At 33.7% G+C, this 19,770-nt stretch overlaps 1 protein-coding gene across 1 annotated transcript in view; it reads right to left on the bottom strand.

Moving 5' to 3' along the window:
- LOC132558496 (uncharacterized) overlaps positions 1-15,597 on the bottom strand; it is a 42,032-nt gene extending 26,435 nt beyond the window's left edge. Inside the window, exon 1 of the mRNA XM_060223064.1 lies at positions 15,497-15,597. Within this exon, the coding sequence (XP_060079047.1) occupies positions 15,497-15,597 (101 nt within the window). The remainder of the gene's footprint in view (positions 1-15,496) is intronic.
- Positions 15,598-19,770: the final 4,173 nt, after the last annotated feature.

The following is a 19,770-nucleotide window of genomic DNA, read 5'->3' as shown; positions in this document are numbered from 1 at the left end:
CAATAACAGACTAAATAAACATCTCCAATAAAACCATGGAAAAAACAATGGTAAGGTGTGCATGGCGATAGTGCTTATGAGTGTAACTCTTTGTATCAGTGAATTATCAAGCAAGCATTCTTGACTAAATTGATATTTCATTTAAGATCGCTTTTCACGGATAAAAAAAACAGAAATTGTTGTTTGGCCTTGTGGAGGTAAGATGCGCTTCCTCCTGGTGTTTGTTTATTCGTAAATTGGGATCGATCAGACGCTTTCAAACACTGCACAAAAAGATCGTTTCATTCAAGCGTTCTTGTAATTTGACTAAACACTAAACGGAATCGATAAAACGCTTTCAAACACTGCACACACAAAGTCGCTATTCAAGCGTAAGTTTGACTACATGGTAAAATTGATCACCACACATGTAACTTTGACATTCACATGTTATAAGAACACGATTGTGTAAATTGCGGTAACCGTTCGACGGATAACGACTTTAACCTGGGAAATTTTGTTTCAGTAAATATGTTCTTTTTTCCTTCAACTTTATGAATTTTAACCCGCCAATTTGGCGTTTTAGACGGTCAATCGGCCGGCTGCCAGCTCTTAGGGGAAACATTGAATATAGGTCATAGTCAAGATGGTCCCATGTTATTTCCTGGTTCGCATTTCGTCACTGAAATTGTGTTATGTATACATATATTTCTTAGAGGCAGATCCAAGATGGGAAGTTCTTTGCATTGAAATCATGCTTCGTGATCAAAAGAAAACACCTTGATTGCCGAAAACCTTACAACACAGCAACAATGAACAATGTTTTGAAAATGGCATCTGCAAAGTGCCCAACCACAACAAAATATTTAGACAACTTGTCATCTATTTGCATGTTGCTCCAAAGGACAAATGTCTGATTTCCTTCAACTTTGAGTGCTAGATATGAAATATTCATAGGTTTCTGGTACGAGACACATGGACATGTTATCCATGTTTTGAATAAACAAGAAAATAGAGTCTGCCCATCAACAACACCACTTGAAGGTCACTTGCCAGAGTGTAATGTACATAAAATTATTAAAGCAAAAGTAAGACTGACATATGCAAGTGACTGTGTACAAATTAAAAACATGTGTTTAAAATAGGAAATAAAAGATATGTGAACATAGCAAAACAAAAGAACCCAAAGGGATCTAACAAGTCACCATTGCTTCATCTTTATTTGTTCTTTTTGTTTATCTTTTTTCCATTGTTTATGTTCTTAATTATATAAAATCTTAATATTCCTTATAAGAAATTTCAATAATAACCTTTATCATATCCAAGATGGTTGCCTGTCAGCCATTTTGTTTTTTCTGATCAGTCCCGAAATCAAACTGACAGAGCAAGAAAGCAAGGGTAATCTATTTGTTAAATTTGAGAAAGAACCATCCTGAACTTTTCAAAAAATAACAATCTTTGATTTTTCAAAATCTGAGGTAGACACCTGTCAGCCATTTAATACCTCGATCAATTCAAAAACCAAAAGAGAACAATGAGATTCTTCGAGAAACCTGCATATGAAATTCGAGAAAGATCCATCCAGCACTTCTCAAGAAATAACGATACAAAAAATCATTGAAGGACTCAGATGATGGTCAGACAACCAATGGACCAGGAACATAGGGTAGCAGGAAACATTTAATTTGCATTTTTCCTGAAATTATTTGTCATGTTTGAGATATACAGGTAAAGCAGATCGGTTATGAAAAATACATCATTACATTTATATATATTTATAAACTACATAACAATTACATTAATAGCAGAGAGATGAAATTTGTTTAAATAAAACATTTCCTCTGATTTCTGACATTTGATTGTCATGGTTACCTACTGAAAAATGCTAAAAATACAAAAATACTGCTAATTCCAACCTAACACTACAACTTTCTAGAAGAAATCTAATTCTGAACACCTATCTTAAAATCAACAACATTGTCCTGGTAACAAATTACTTACATTTCAGCAAATTCCAACGTGGAAATCCTTCATAACATGACCATGTGTAAACACTATGAAAATTTCACTTCCTGTGAAGCTAGTTTCTGGTACGTAGACACAGATTTGAGACTGGGTAAATAGTAATCTCCAACACAAAGCTAAAATATTATTCTGAAAAAAAATGAAACCCCACATTGTCCACTTCAACATGACAAGACTGATTTTAGCGAGAATTTATTTTTTCAATTTTAACTAAAACCTTTATAATGGGGTAATCTAACGAATAAAAAAATCACCCATGGCCACACCAAGAAACTGTGTACTGCTACCTAGAGTGATTTGAACAGCCCACTATCTGAAAACGGTGCGCCAAAATCTATATTATCATCTTCCATTTCAAATTTTCAGGAATGCAATTGAAAATTTTCAAGGATCAATGCAAGCCTGAGCCCAGCTTCTGCCTGTGGGATTTCAAATTTTACCTCCACAAATACTTTTTATACTCCATTTACCAAGCAATGAAGTCTCTATATATAGTAAAGAAAACGTGGCCTGGATTATCTTGTTTTTGTTTGTAACACTTGCCAGTTCAGAGGTCAAATACTAGTAAGAAATTGACAACTTTATATTTGATAATCTGACTAGGAAAGGTGAAATAATATATAGGATGTCAGTACCTGCCTCCAACTCATAAATTTCCAAACAGCTGTCACTCAGACAGGGTCTTTTCATCTTATGAAATAATTGAATCACTCATGTTAAAAAAGAAGTGCTAGCAGGATTATTATGTGTATAAAAAGACTGTGATATGTAACATACAAATTTCATTAAGAAGTATCTTTTTGTGTGTATCAGAAAAAGAAAAATAAACAACAAAAACATGTCACGTATGCCAACATAAATCAAAGGGGTTACACTTTTATTGAAGAACGTCGGCACCTTTGTCAGTGAATAACACATCATTTCACACACACAGCATATACACACACACATTAAGACACCATCAGACAGCATTTCACAAAAGACTTGTTTTCGTGATAACATTTGTAGAAACACTTGACCCATAAACGTAACATAAATTGATAGTTTATTGGTATGGTTGATGTACAATACCTCAGAAAAAAGGCAAAACTGCATGGTGTAATATTAAAACTCGTTACATAGAATTTTCTACGATGTTGCAGACAAGGTGATATTAATTTTCACTTACTATAATCTTGACTTTTCCCCAAGGATGTTTCAGACCAAATAAAAAAAAAAAAAGAATTTTTTTTACATTTTAAAGAAATTTCGCTTGTTTACTATTTTATTGTCTGCATAGTTCACAACATGATTTGGATAAAGCATCAACAATTTCAAGGTTGGCTGGTTGCTAAGGTACTTCTTTTCAGTATAGCTTTAGAGGTATTGAGTCAATTTCAACTGAATTTATCAAGAATTATCACTTGGAAAAGATTTTGAAGAATGTGAAGACTGTATGAGTACATGTAGTATTCATTCACCTGCAGTGACCTTAACATTTAAGCCATGACCTTGGAACTTGTGGAATCTAAGGCTTGATGTAGGAACAAATACATGGGTTTTTTAGACCATAAGGCCAAGGGCCTAAATGGTCAACTGAGTGAACTCACAAATGGAAAGATTAAAATATATATGTAGTAGAATCAAGTGAAAATGAGAAATTATATTTGCAGTGGACAGAAGAGTTTTTCTTTAAGACCCCCTATCTATGAAGAATATTTGAATACACCATGCTTGGGTATTGAGAAGTTTTTTGAAATTTCAGTCAATTTGTCCTTTTTTGGCACGCAAATCAGCCCTTGGGAGTCAGCCAAGGTTAACATGTGTATCAAAGTGTCATTCTATAATAACAATTCGAACCATGTTTGATCAATTTCCAATGGAAAATAAATAAATTATGCTAAAAAATGTCAATTCCTATTTTCGTTAAGCACCTTCAGACCCTTCCATCCATGAAGAGTATTTATTCTACCATATTTCAGTTCATTTGACCCTTTTTAGCCAGGCCCTCAGGGGAGATTGGGACCATGAAATTGACACTTTTGGCCATGGGAGGTTTCCATCAAGTTCGATTAAAATTGGTTCAGAGGTTTTTCAGTTGATGTAAAAAATGTAAAAAGTTAACAGACGCATGACACACAATGCCAAACAAAAGGTATCAAAATAGGTCACCATGAGACTTTGCCTCACAACCACTTATGTCAATTTTTCAATAATGACGATGAATTAATTGAATGTAATTTTTTTTTTTCAGTAAATGATGATAAGCTGATTGAAATTTGTTTTTCTCAATTGTGATTGAAAGGGTGCTTTTTCAATAATGATTATGAATTGATTGAATGTTTTTTTTTCAACAATGATACAGGCAAAGTGAAATATTCAGGTACACATACACCAACAATCATGTTGCTGTGGTAGGTCCTAATTCTTATGCTGGTCGACACTCGAGGATGATAAACTGAAGGACACTGACAAAATTTGCAAATAGCTTTCCTCTCATACATGATAAGGTACGTTAGCCGGAAAATAAGAATAACCATTGAATTAATTGATTAAATTCCTGAGTAAGTATATGCATCTAATCTAGTACAAGCCAACGGTAAGTTAAGAAATGTCCTCTTGTAAACTGGTATGATGTCATCAGAGGAATCATAATCGGACTCTCTGACAATTATGAGACCATAAATACAAGCCTGAGCCACTTTGTATTATGGTTAACACAGTCTGGAACACCAATATGTAGATAAGTACACCAAGAAATGAAACAAAAAACACACCTGGCAAAGTACACCATTAAATGTAACAATAATTACACCTGACAAAGTACACCATAAGATGTAACAACAAACATGTCTGACAAAGAGTACACATGAGGTGTAACAACAAATATGTCTGACAAAGTACATGATGAGATGTACCAACAAATATGTCTGACAAAGTACATGATGAGATGTACCAACAAATATGTCTGACAAAGTACACCAAGAAATGTAACAACAAATATGTCTGACAAAGTACACATGAGGTGTAACAACAAATATGTCTGACAAAGTACACCAAGAAATGTAACAACAAATATGTCTGACAAAGTACACCAAGAGATGTAACAACAAATATGTCTGACAAAGTACACATGAGGTGTAACAACAAATATGTCTGACAAAGTACATGATGAGATGTACCAACAAATATGTCTGACAAAGTACATGATGAGATGTACCAACAAATATGTCTGACAAAGTACACCATGAGATGTAACAACAAATATGTCTGACAAAGTACACCATGAGATGTACCAACAAATATGTCTGACAAAGTACACATGAGGTGTAACAACAAATATGTCTGACAAAGTACATGATGAGATGTACCAACAAATATGTCTGACAAAGTACATGATGAGATGTACCAACAAATATGTCTGACAAAGTACACCATGAGATGTAACAACAAATATGTCTGACAAAGTACACCATGAGGTGTAACAACAAATATGTCTGACAAAGTACATGATGAGATGTACCAACAAATATGTCTGACAAAGTACACCAAGAAATGTAACAACAAATATGTCTGACAAAGTACACCATGAGATGTAACAACAAATATGTCTGACAAAGTACATGATGAGATGTACCAACAAATATGTCTGACAAAGTACATGATGAGATGTACCAACAAATATGTCTGACAAAGTACACCATGAGATGTAACAACAAATATGTCTGACAAAGTACATGATGAGGTGTAACAACAAATATGTCTGACAAAGTACATGATGAGATGTACCAACAAATATGTCTGACAAAGTACACCATGAGGTGTAACAACAAATATGTCTGACAAAGTACATGATGAGATGTACCAACAAATATGTCTGACAAAGTACACCATGAGGTGTAACAACAAATATGTCTGACAAAGTACACCAAGAAATGTACCAACAAATATGTCTGACAAAGTACACCAAGAAATGTAACAACAAATATGTCTGACAAAGTACACCATGAGGTGTAACAACAAATATGTCTGACAAAGTACACCATGAGGTGTAACAACAAATATGTCTGACAAAGTACACCAAGAAATGTAACAACAAATATGTCTGACAAAGTACACCAAGAAATGTAACAACAAATATGTCTGACAAAGTACACCATGAGGTGTAACAACAAATATGTCTGACAAAGTACATGATGAGATGTACCAACAAATATGTCTGACAAAGTACACCAAGAAATGTAACAACAAATATGTCTGACAAAGTACACCAAGAAATGTAACAACAAATATGTCTGACAAAGTACACATGAGGTGTAACAACAAATATGTCTGACAAAGTACACCATGAGGTGTAACAACAAATATGTCTGACAAAGTACACCAAGAAATGTAACAACAAATATGTCTGACAAAGTACACCATGAGATGTAACAACAAATATGTCTGACAAAGTACATGATGAGGTGTAACAACAAATATGTCTGACAAAGTACACCAAGAAATGTAACAACAAATATGTCTGACAAAGTACACCATAAGATGTAACAACAAATATGTCTGACAAAGTACACATGAGGTGTAACAACAAATATGTCTGACAAAGTACATGATGAGATGTACCAACAAATATGTCTGACAAAGTACACCAAGAAATGTAACAACAAATATGTCTGACAAAGTACACATGAGGTGTAACAACAAATATGTCTGACAAAGTACATGATGAGATGTAACAACAAATATGTCTGACAAAGTACACCATGAGGTGTAACAACAAATATGTCTGACAAAGTACACCATGAGGTGTAACAACAAATATGTCTGACAAAGTACATGATGAGATGTAACAACAAATATGTCTGACAAAGTACACCATGAGATGTAACAACAAATATGTCTGACAAAGTACACCAAGAGATGTAACAACAAATATGTCTGACAAAGTACACCAAGAGATGTACCAGCATTATAGTGTTTCTTAACATGGAACTTGAATAGCATTATAATAGGTCCTAACAAACAATAACCCTTATAATTTTGATGAAATTAATCATTTTGACAGATGCATAAAAATCAAAGAAATTCTAGATAATATTCAAATATCTCTCATGATTGAGTACTGCAAATTATACATAATGTATCAAACTTGATAAAGTACATATGCTAATGAAAGTTTTTATCAATATATAGGAAAAGGATTTAAATAACTAGTGGTCTTGGAGATAGAGCCCAGACAAAATGATTTTTAATGAAGTTGAATGAAGTTCAAAGGTCGAAATATAACTATAACTGTGGCCAAGATGTAGTTACTACAGCAATCAAATGGCATCGGATGTTTTTGAAAATGGTACCATTTTAACTGCCTTCCCTCAATACCCTTATATATCAATTTTTCTACATAATTGGACAATATCTCAATATAGACCAATCAGAAGCCTCAATCATGTTTCCATAGTAATGGTTCTAAAAACATCTTATGTAACAAACTACACACATTGATAACTTTCATCATTTGAGCAAGTTTCAATAAAATTGCTAAATTAATTAATGGGTTATGGCCATTACATAGAAACCTGTGGATAGTGACCAGATAACCATGGCAACTCATCTATACATGCTAGGCTAAGATAAGAGTGACTTACTTTTGATATATGACACATCATCTCATCAAAGTGAACCTATACCCAAAGTATGAAGTTACAGTGAAAATTAGTGTAGGAAATAGTGTCTGGACAAGGTTTTTTCTATGAGGGTCAAAGGTCAAACTATTGGTCAGAGTGACCTATAGTTTGATAAAAGACATGTCAATGGTAAATCCATGCCCCAAGTATGAAGTTCCTGAGGCAAAAGTGTGGGAAAGACCCAGAAAAGATTGAGGAAAGACAGACTGAAAGACATAACACAAAATTGTAGCCCCCCACTCTCCTCCTACCACCAACCTCTCCAAGTTTCCAGTAAGAAGAATTGTTGTTGAATTTTTGTGTGGTGTTATTTTACTGTGTAATGTTGACTTCAGGGCAAAAGCCTATATATTATGTAGATATAGAAGTAATGATATGCTTAGATAATATAACTGTCTAATAATAGTGATAATGTAATCAGTTACAGGAGACAAACGTCATCCAGTGGACAATAAACAAAAGCTCCAGTGACAATGTGATAGATTTCCAGATATTGTAAGCTAAATCATATCTCCCAAATTTGTTATGATTCAAATGTGAAATTAAAACTGAAGTAAAGGTGTCAAAACAGCTTATGGAAGTTAACTGCTTTATAACAGTGAAAAAAAACCCATTCAGTGATGAATTTCAAATATCAGGTGTGATTTATTGATATCTTACACCAATTGCGAAACAATCCCTCAGCTTATATCAATCACTCAAGTTGGCCCAGATAGAACCGCGTAGGTGAAAGGCAGAGAGCTTTATTTGGGACCCATCCCAACCTAAGCATGATCAAATTTAGGTCATTGAAAATTCAAAAATGTAATGACGTTCTCTGCAATCCCCAACATGGAAATCTATAGGTAAACAAGATGTCCAAGGGACCTGCATTGCTCACCTGGCTAATTCAGCTATTCGGCCATTTAATGAAAAATTTCAAATATGACAAACAATTTCTGATATAATTTCCTTATAGGGTTTCACCCTTGTGGTCAAATGGGAGGTAAGATTCACTATTCATAAAAATTGCTTCAGACCAATATCCTTGTATCTAAGAAAGGCCCAACCTCCCCATCCCTCCCAGAACTAAGTCCCCTTCACCAAAGAAAAATTCTGACAAAATTTGGGCAATATCCATTTATTCCTATAGGAGGAATAAGATTTTAAAGCACTTGCAAAATTTCCCCTTTTGGACCCTTGGGAACTGAAAACCAATCCTAACAGAAACTTTGTTCCCTTCATTCAAGAATACTTCTGACCAAATTTGGGCAATACCTCATCATTCCAAATGGAGAAGTAGAATTTTAAGGAATTTGCTCTACTTACACACCACTGGTTCTGCTTTACACAACAATACTTTAGACTAAATTTGGGAAATATCTATTCATTCCTACAGGAAGAGAAGGTTTTTGAATGATTTGTTCTATCAAAATTTCCCCTATTCTGTCCCACCCCTCAGACTCCTTGAGACCCATCATTTATATAAAATTTGTTCCCCTATCCCTAAGGATGCCTCTTTCCAAATTTGGCCAAAATTCTGTAAGTAGTTTATGACCAGAAGTATGAAAAAGATGATGGAAAAATGGATGAACGGATGATAAATGCAGCAGTATGGCATAAACTTGCCTGGCCTGAAGGTTGAATTAGTATATTGCAGTCAAAAAATGTTTTATTTAAGGTACAATGGTAAATACTGAAATACTTGTACCTATGAGATCTAAGGCATCAAATCCATAATGATTCATCATATCATAAAACTTTTGCAAGTAAAATATTTCAAATCTTGGCCTTTGGTAGCGGTACACAGTTTCTCGGTGTGGCCAAGGCTGACATTTTGTTCGTAAGAATACCCTATTATAAAGGTTTTAATTAAAATTTACAAAAATAAATCCTTGCTAAAATCGGTCTTGTTATGTTGAAGTGGACAATGTGAGGTTTCATTTTTTTCATAAAAATGTTTTAGCTTTGTGTTGGAGATTACTATTTGGGCAGTCTCAAATCTGTGTCCACGCACCAAAAACTAGTTCTACAGAAGTGAAATTTTCAGAGTGTTTTCACATGGTCATGTTGTGAAGGAATTAGGTAGTTTATAAATATATATACATGTAAGGATGTATTTTTCATAACCAAACTGCTATACCTGTTTATCTCAAACATGACCAATAATTTCAGGAAAAATGCAAATTAACTGTTTCCTGCTACCTTGATCTGTGGTGGATTGATGAAAATCGGAATTCGATAATTGATCATCGGAATTAATTACTTGGTCCAAACTGATCGATCATAGATTATTTATCAGTTCCAATGCACTCTTTGAGAGAATGTTATCATGTGCATTATATGTAGTATAATAGGTAAATAATATGATAATCGAGTGGAATATTTTTTGAAGATACTGTCAGTTATTCACAGCCATGTCTGCTTAAAAAGACTTGTAATTTACTAAATCATGTCATTGATTTAACTTAGATACAAAGTGAATAGTTCTAAAAAGTTTTTATTTTACATTTTTTGCCTTCAGGATGATAAAAATACTTTCCCTTTATCCCTCCATGTCTGTTTGTATCAAAACTTTTCAAACCTTTACCTGGGGTCAAGGAGACACTTTAATCTTGCTATTTTAGCTGCAAATAGCATGGAATTAAAGAACACTTGAGACTGTTTGTATACCTTTTACTTTGGAGGGTGAAAGGCATGATCTAAGTATTGCTAATTGAAGAACATTTTCCTGATAAATCATTTTCAGGATTTTAAAATTAATCATTGCAAATAATTCTCTTAACCAACTGAGTTCCAATTGTGATAGATGTTTGTTTTATAACTAAGGACTTGTCATTTGATTACGATCAATTATGCTTTGTTGTTGATCTTCATTATTGGTGAATCAATTTAGATATATATTAAACGTTTAACACATTGTGACAATGCATCCAAAATCATTCCTAGAACAGACGAGACAGAAACATCCGAAACCGTTTTTGTTTGAATTTGTGTACATCTAATGTTGATTCTGTATGTTAAATGTTGTTGTGAATAATAAGGTAATGTTATCTTGTAAGTATTTATATATATCATGTTGTCAAACTTTCTGTATCGTGTTACCTTATCTTCTTTATCTACATGATAAAGGCTCTCCGTCATCCAAAGCTATAATAGGTCTTAATTCAGGAGTTAATGACTATTGGTGATCACCATTAGGACAGCATTAGTAGATAAATCCTTTTATCAGGACTAATGTACAGTTCAATATACATCTGTAGTAACCATTGTTAGGTAAACATTGTGACGTCATAGGTACATAACATTGTGACCTCATAGATAGCAAACATTGCATATCATTCATTCAATATCATCCCTGCAAAAAAAAAATCAAACATTCGGTTCCTTGGTAAGTTGAGATGATAGAACATGTATTCTTCTCTTGTTCAAAACATTAAACAGCTAAGACAAACTCTAATTTAATTTCAACTAACATGCCACTGTCAATACCTTAACATAGAAATATTTAAAACCAATAAACTATTTGAAAATCTAAAAACATATACAATGGTCATATTGAGCACCTTCATTCTTTAGTCAGGTGCACTTTAATTGAAGATCTAAATGTACACAGTGATACCAAATACAAACATACATGACGTATCATACTACTTCATCACCTTGTCAGATGTACTTCATAAAAGTGATCATTTGTATGCATAAACTACTAAAATCTGTGTTTATTGAGCACCGCAGTGCGATACAATAAATGCCTATCCCATGCCCAAAAAAGAATATATATATTGAAATGGTGATAACAAATCAAATTATCAAGAATACACCATGTTTTAATTATAAATTAAAGCGTACCCTGAGTGATTTGCTGAATTCAGTTATAAAATACTTCATATTATACAATAAAAGACCAGGAAAGTTCCATATCTTAGATATTGTGATTGATCTGGAATGCACCCCTTTGACTCAATGGTGATCGCCTCCATATGGGTATCCCTTGTGACGTCACAAGTATAATGTTATTGAAACAGCCTATAGATACATACCAGGAAGCTTCTGTCATGTGTTCGATATGTGAGCTTTTTAACTACTTATGTGATATATTCCATTGACACTTACTTCTGTAGGTTACATTTAAAGTGCTCCATACATAGAGAAGTGACTTTTTTCCTTTTCAATATTGGTTTTTTTTCCCCTTTTGAGCAGACCAACGATGTACTGTATGACGGTGTCTAAACACACAAGCAGATGCTATCTAGATTAATATACGTTTTCAAAATTTGTGAATCTAGTGACTGTATTATACTTTTATATTATGACCAATCTTTAATTTATACTACACAAACCGACAACTAATGAAAAATTCAGTAAAATCAAACAAAGTGCACAGGCTGCTTATTTCTTTACAAATGCAGATATACTATTGGAACTAATACTTCAATACAAATATCTGTACTCAAAATGAACCTGTGTATTTTAATCTGCAGTTATAAAATCTGGAAACAATGTGAATAAGTATGTAGTATTTGTAACAGAATTCATCGTAAACTTTGGCATTAATTAGATGTGTGGAGGAGATCATTTTCTTATTTTTATACTTTACACAATCCTGTGGTTTTATTAAGTTAATACTAACCAAATTTAGGAATTTTGCAAGGAGAGAACTCTCCGTTCAAGTCTCACAAAGGTAAGTAATGCATTAATGAACCATCTGATTGCACTTCCGCATTTTATTCATTGACTGGTCCTTAAATGGAAACTCAAAAGAAGCATAACCTACACCAATCCACTGACTAACTTCAAGTCCAGGTTACCCCTAACCCACCTGCTGACATCACTTTGATATGTATATTAAGCATCTTGCTGCGAGAGCATATGACACAAGTGTGTTTAGTGATATCTACCTATACACAAATTTCACATCAAAGTTGACCGAGATAATTTAATTAAACCATGATGCTGAATCATAACTTGTCCTTATTGCATGTATATGGGAAAAAATTGATTCTAATAATTCATTTATATTTTCTTTAAAACTCTGATTAATGAAACACTTAATATAAGTCTGTGATCTAATTAAGCATCTATGCATAAGTACCGTAAATAAAGGCAAATATTTTAATTGTTAACTTAACATAAGGAATACACAATAATATTAATTTGTCATTATAATATATGTATTAATATCATTATTTATTTCAATGCCTCCGCTAGGAATCGAACCCGGTACCCCTGGCTTACTAGTCTGATGATCAACTAATCCAGCTAAAGAGAAGTTCTTTCTAGCCGAGTGGTATACTTCGGTTAGTATTTTACCAGGGCATATTATGTCATACATCTTATCATTAATAAAAAACAACAGACACCAATGTTTAAGTCATTTTGATAATACTGATACATTTCTGTACTTTTGGACTGAAGTGGGACCAAGGTATATAATTTTGAAATATAGAAATTCTGAAACAAAATATGTACTGCAAATTCCTCATTGGTGCCCAAAAACTGTTTACAAAACTACCAGCTTCCTTAACCTTGAGTCGTCTGTTTAGTTTCAATTAACCTCACTAGTAAATTTAAATAATGCTATGTGTATTTATGGTAATCCTTGCATAAATGTCTTTCACTACTTTTTGTAGTGTCAGCTTTATCCCAACTAAAGGAATATTTTGATCTAAATTTTCCCTTCATTTGGATACAATGTTGTTCGGATATCCTCATCTTATTGTAGACCTTAATCTGTTAATTCAAAAACTGAAAGAAATCTGAACAAGATTAAGATACTGAAAAGAACAAAGGAGAATAACTTTTTAAAATATTGTTGAATTTATATGTGCTGTTAATGAGAACACATCACATAATGTGGTTTTCAAGACTAAAAAATTGGCTGAAAACTGAGGAAAGAGATATTGGGACAAGATGAAAATATTGAAAAAAAAAAAAGAAAAAAACAAGGGGCATAACTCTTCTGCAGAAATGTTAAATAATAATCTGTTGTCGAATACACTATTTGATGTGATGCATATAAATCCAACAAATTTTCACAAAAATTGGTGAACAAAAATAAGGGTAGAGTTCTGTGTATAAATTAAAAGCTGCTTAAAAATCAAAGGGCATAGCTCCTTAAAAGATTGTTATATAAAACAAGCATTTATCTTCCAAATACTGTCAAATGCAACTGCCATTCAGCGAAAAAATAGTTCATGTCCTGGTGATTAAGATTACCAAGTTTGAATATCTGTCAATAAAATGGCATAACTCTGAAAAAACTCATCAGACATGTCAAATGCCTTCACACTGGCTCCACTGCTGAATTCCAAACACTTGTTCAAGAAGTTGAATAAAATTGTCTAATACAAATGTATATTTTATGTGTTTGCCACCTCTTCAAGTGCATTTTTTAACATTTATGATCTGTATAAATACACTTTTAAAAACACAATGACTAGAAACACAGTGCACATTAAAAAGAGTAATCAATGTTTCCACATAGTGGTGGCCACTTTTAATATGCTGGAAAGTAAAGTTGTTTGGAAAAATGACTGGAAATACTCGGCGTACAGCATTTAATTGCTTTAACACATATGCAAATTAGTAGGAAAATGATTTATCTTTCCATCCACATATGAGTTATAACTATTGCAGTGTTGTAAACTATATAAAACATTGCCTGAATGCTGACTGTTACTGGGATCAGTAGAATCTGTCGGTTTTATATAGGGAGGAATTCTGATTATCATCCGTGACCAAGATAAAAAATAAAATTGCAGATAGATAGTCATTACCAATTCAAAGTAGATGTATGATGTTTATTAAGTCTGAACTATGCCTGATGTTACACTTAATAGTATTACGTCTGGCTGTCAGTCCACATTTTTATTTCATTAAATGTTGTATTATAAACAACAAAAAGATAGCCTAGATTTGTTTGTCAATACACTCATGATGAGGCTAGTGTAAGCATGTGAAAATTGGATTTGAATATATATTTGATTAATTCATTATTTTCCGATAACAAAACAATGTTTTTATGTGAAAATTTTGAGGAATAATGTGAATATCCTTTTTAAACATGTTCCTAAAATATATATATATATATATATATATATAAATATATGAAAAATAGGCAATATAACTACATGTATTAATACATAAGCTGATAGCATATAACATATGCTAACATGATCGATTGTCAGCTGTTATCCATGACTGGTCGAGCCTCCTGTTGTCTGTATCACTTTCATGTTATATAATTAAAATGCTTTGCATTTTATGATGCTATTAATGCTACTTATTGTCTTCAATTCTTAATCTACAATTTTAAGATTTCAATGTTAATATTTTTAATTTAATTAATTCAATATCAAGCTATTTTCCGAACATCTTCGTTTCTTATATGATGATTTACGCAAATACTTTATAAATGTATGTAATACAATTACGTAAGTAACGCAAACCATGCTATAGACCAGATCAAATGTATCAGTTTTTTGTAGGCCTTTTACATGAATCGATATCTATATGAATGTTTATCACCAGAAAAGTAAATATATATTTAATATGGAATGATGAAAATAGGGAAATTCTACAAGTGGAAATGAAAATCCCAAACGAAACCGAAACTATTTTACAACAGCGACCTCAGATTAATTTTTACAATTAATAAAAGAGGAAAAGAGAAAAGATGACGACTTTTGTTAAAACAGTACTAACCCTACAGTTACAATAAAGCTAACACCAATCTCTTAACAGTCAATAACTGATCGGCACGTCCAAAAGAGATCATAAGGTTAACTCAGAGATGACCACATGTAAGACCTTTTTTCAAAGTACAGGTGAGACATATATCATTTTACCTGGTTACTCGCCCCCAAATCCTCCTCCTGCCGTTAAGCTCCTCCACCGGCGCCCACATCTCGGACATGACTTGTGCTAGGAAACCGAGGAGTCCTGCCATAGCAGGTAATCTGTCTCACCACCGCATTTCACCGCCTGCCTCAGATGCCAATCGGATGTTGATATTTAGTCTTTTCGACGCATGCGTAATTGGCCTCATGATATTTTAAGAAGTGGAAAATTCAAACATTCACATTTCGATACTGAAGATGTTGAATACAGACTCGTAAGAAATGGTTACACATTTTATTCATTTTGATGCAATAAATTATTTCTCTGGGTCTATTTAGAAGTGTGAATACTCAGTCACATGAGTGAAAAATGATGATTCCTGCTGTTTATAAATATAACGGCCCTCTGGTCATTGGAAGTCACTTCCGCATTAGTTTAGGACTAAGAACCATTTCTTGCTAGCTACACTATGTCAACAGATTGCAACCAAACAAATACAAAAAATAATTCAAATGTGTCCGTACTGTAATATTTATTTTAAAAAAACGATTGGTGAAACACCAGTATCTTCCCAAGAAACAGTTTTGATTTCAAATTCGCTCATCTGAAATGATCGACATGTGTATCGGACATGCAACGGCACTTCCCGCTTCTGATCACATCTCTTAATCTCACGAGACGCTTAAGAAAGCTTACAGTGACCCAGAAGTACACATGTATTACATAAAATCATCATCAGAATAGGAATGACAGTAATGACAAAAAAATAAATAATAATAATAATAATAATGGTGCGAAAATGGTGGATATCTGTTAATGTGTGCACCTTTTCAGAAGGGTTCGATTGATGTTTTTATTTTTTTGTTTTGTTTGTTTTTCTCAAATGGACTATATTTCCTGGCCAAGTTCTTTTTTATAACACAAACTATTTAAAAGAAATTAATTTTTCATTGGTCAGTCTACAATTAGCTACTCGATTGAAATCGGAAATGAGACATCAAAAGAGATCATTTACAAATCACCACTTTTCCAATACAAGATGTGCATGTTTGGACTTTCGTAGTCAAAAAATTGCAAGGAGGTGTGGCCTATTATTCCTGATTGATTTTCAATCACTTGACAGACAACAAAACATTGGCGTCCAAGGATGGATTGATTGTTATTTCATCATATCTGGTAGATGTTCGACGTGTAAAATTGTGCATTAAGAAAAAATCCACAAATTTGTCAATCAAATATTTACTCAGAACAATTTTTCATTCTTTCTGGAAACTTGACATGTTACAGCAACCAAAAATTATCTGGTTGCGAGGTCATGCAGATCAATAGTGCATGTGGTACGCCTTGACAAGTGGTCTTAAATAAATAACGGTCCAGAACCGATGTCAAGAAGATACAGAAATTGTAAATTTCATCCTGTAGATTCATTGTTGAGTGTGCATATGTTAACTACACGGTGGTGTCGAATTTGCATTTTGTACAGTTCACCATGTATTCTATACTAGTGTCAGTGTAAAAGGTCAGTGTATATTGTACATAGTGTGAAATACGGTTTCTGTCACTCATCTGATAAGTATGCTTCTTTGGCTGCTCTGGAAGAGACTGTCGATTATCAGGTTGAAAACCTGGGTCCTATTCCTTTGCGGGCCACACAAATGTCATACCCCTGTTCTTTCACATTACAAAATCCCATCGGTTGCATTATTTACATTCATGGGTTGAGATTTCAGAAATCTAAAAAAAAATATGGAGAGTAGTGTAAAAGGAGCATGTCAGTGTGTATTGTGCACAGTGTTAAATACGGTCTATGTAACTTGGAAGCTGACAAAGCATGCCTTTTTGACTGGTTGTAGAACCAATCAATTATCATGATGGAGACCTGGGCTCGATTCCTGGTCAGGGCACAGGACTGGAATGTGTGTTTTTCCTATTCTTTCATACTAGTTATTGGAAATCAGTTTCAAAATCAATTTTGATTTGCTTAAAAAGAAGATGATATTAAGGTAGCCATGATCAATTATGAGGAATTACTATCAATCATCGCATCAGATGAGCTTAGATTAGACAACTGATTATATCCGATTATCATCTCATCACTTCTTTATACTGCAGCAATACAAATTTTCAGTATCCACTCCATGCTTCAAGTTCTTGAGGAGTAGCAGAAGATAATTAACTAAATCCAAAAAAGGCTGTACATTCTGGAGTTTGTAGAGGTTAGAGTGATTAGAGTGATACTTGTGGGGCAATGCTATTGGAAATGTCATTACTGTATCGTAGTTAAACAAATGAGTGAATTACAGTCTTCATCAAATGTTAACTTTCATCCTGCAATTGGTGCTGGAATACACTTGTCACATACATGACGTATATTTGCTGTATTTGGCAGTTGCGTAAAAACAGCTGTTTGACAAAATTACTTTTCAAATTTACTTAAATGTAACGTTTTATAATATGAGTAAGTGTTGAAATAAGCAATTTCATATGTTGTAATGAACAAATTCATTCATGAAAATTCTTAAAATTTAACATACACCGACACACAACTAAGAATACTGAGTAGTCTTCTAGCTAAAATACACCAACTTTAGTTTGATCACTTGCATTGATATGTAGGTGTTCCTAATTCTAAGAATAGGAATTTTCCACTTGGTGTGATACATCTCGCAAAAATGAAAAAGATGACTTTTTCAGAAACTTTTGTAAAAAGGGTCACAATCTCGCACAATCTGACGCAGTAACTTTCTCAGAAACATAGGTAAAAAGGGTCACAATCTCGCACAATCTGACACGGTAACTTTCTCAGTAACAGGTAAAAAGGGTCACAATCTCGCACAATCACAATCTCGCACAATTTCTCAGAAACATGGTATAAAGATCACAATCTCGCACAATTTCTTTCTCAGAAACATAGGTAAAAAGATCACAATCTCGCACAATCTGACACGGTAACTTTCTCAGAAACATAGGTAAAAAGATCACAATCTCGCACAATCTGACGCGGTAACTTTCTCAGAAACATAGGTAAAAAGATCACAATCTCGCACAATCTGACACGGTAACTTTCTCAGTAATATAGGTAAAAAGATCACAATCTCGCACAATCTGACACGGTAACTTTCTCAGAAACATAGGTAAAAAGATCACAATCTCGCACAATCTGACACGGTAACTTTCTCAGAAACATAGGTAAAAAGATCACAATCTCGCACAATCTGACACGGTAACTTTCTCAGAAACATAGGTAAAAAGATCACAATCTCGCACAATCTGACACGGTAACTTTCTCAGAAACATAGGTAAAAAGATCACAATCTCGCACAATCTGACACGGTAACTTTCTCAGAAACATAGGTAAAAAGATCACAATCTCGCACAATCTGACACGGTAACTTTCTCAGAAACATAGGTAAAAAGGGTCACAATCTCGCACAATCTGACACGGTAACTTTCTCAGAAACATAGGTAAAAAGATCACAATCTCGCACAATCTGACACGGTAACTTTCTCAGAAACATAGGTAAAAAGGGTCACAATCTCGCACAATCTGACACGGTAACTTTCTCAGAAACATAGGTAAAAAGATCACAATCTCGCACAATCTGACACGGTAACTTTCTCAGAAACATAGGTAAAAAGATCACAATCTCGCACAATCTGACACGGTAACTTTCTCAGAAACATAGGTAAAAAGGGTCACAATCTCGCACAATCTGACACGGTAACTTTCTCAGAAACATAGGTAAAAAGATCACAATCTAGCACAATCTGACACGGTAACTTTCTCAGAAACATAGGTAAAAAGATCACAATCTCGCACAATCTGACACGGTAACTTTCTCAGAAACATAGGTAAAAAGATCACAATCTCGCACAATCTGACACGGTAACTTTCTCAGAAACATAGGTAAAAAGATCACAATCTCGCACAATCTGACACGGTAACTTTCTCAGAAACATAGGTAAAAAGGGTCACAATCTCGCACAATCTGACACGGTAACTTTCTCAGAAACATAGGTAAAAAGGGTCACAATCTCGCACAATCTGACACGGTAACTTTCTCAGAAACATAGGTAAAAAGATCACAATCTCGCACAATCTGACACAGTAACTTTCTCAGAAACATAGGTAAAAAGGGTCACAATCTCGCACAATCTGACACGGTAACTTTCTCAGAAACATAGGTAAAAAGGGTCACAATCTCGCACAATCTGACGCGGTAACTTTCCCAGAAGCATAGGTAAAAAGGGTCACAATCTCGCACAATCTGACACAGTAACT

Source organism: Ylistrum balloti, unplaced genomic scaffold (assembly GCF_031769215.1).
Source record: "Ylistrum balloti isolate Yb309-2 unplaced genomic scaffold, AGI_CSIRO_Ybal_v1 Utg369658, whole genome shotgun sequence".
Taxonomy (NCBI): domain Eukaryota; kingdom Metazoa; phylum Mollusca; class Bivalvia; order Pectinida; family Pectinidae; genus Ylistrum; species Ylistrum balloti.
This window is presented reverse-complemented; position numbering and strand designations above follow the sequence as displayed.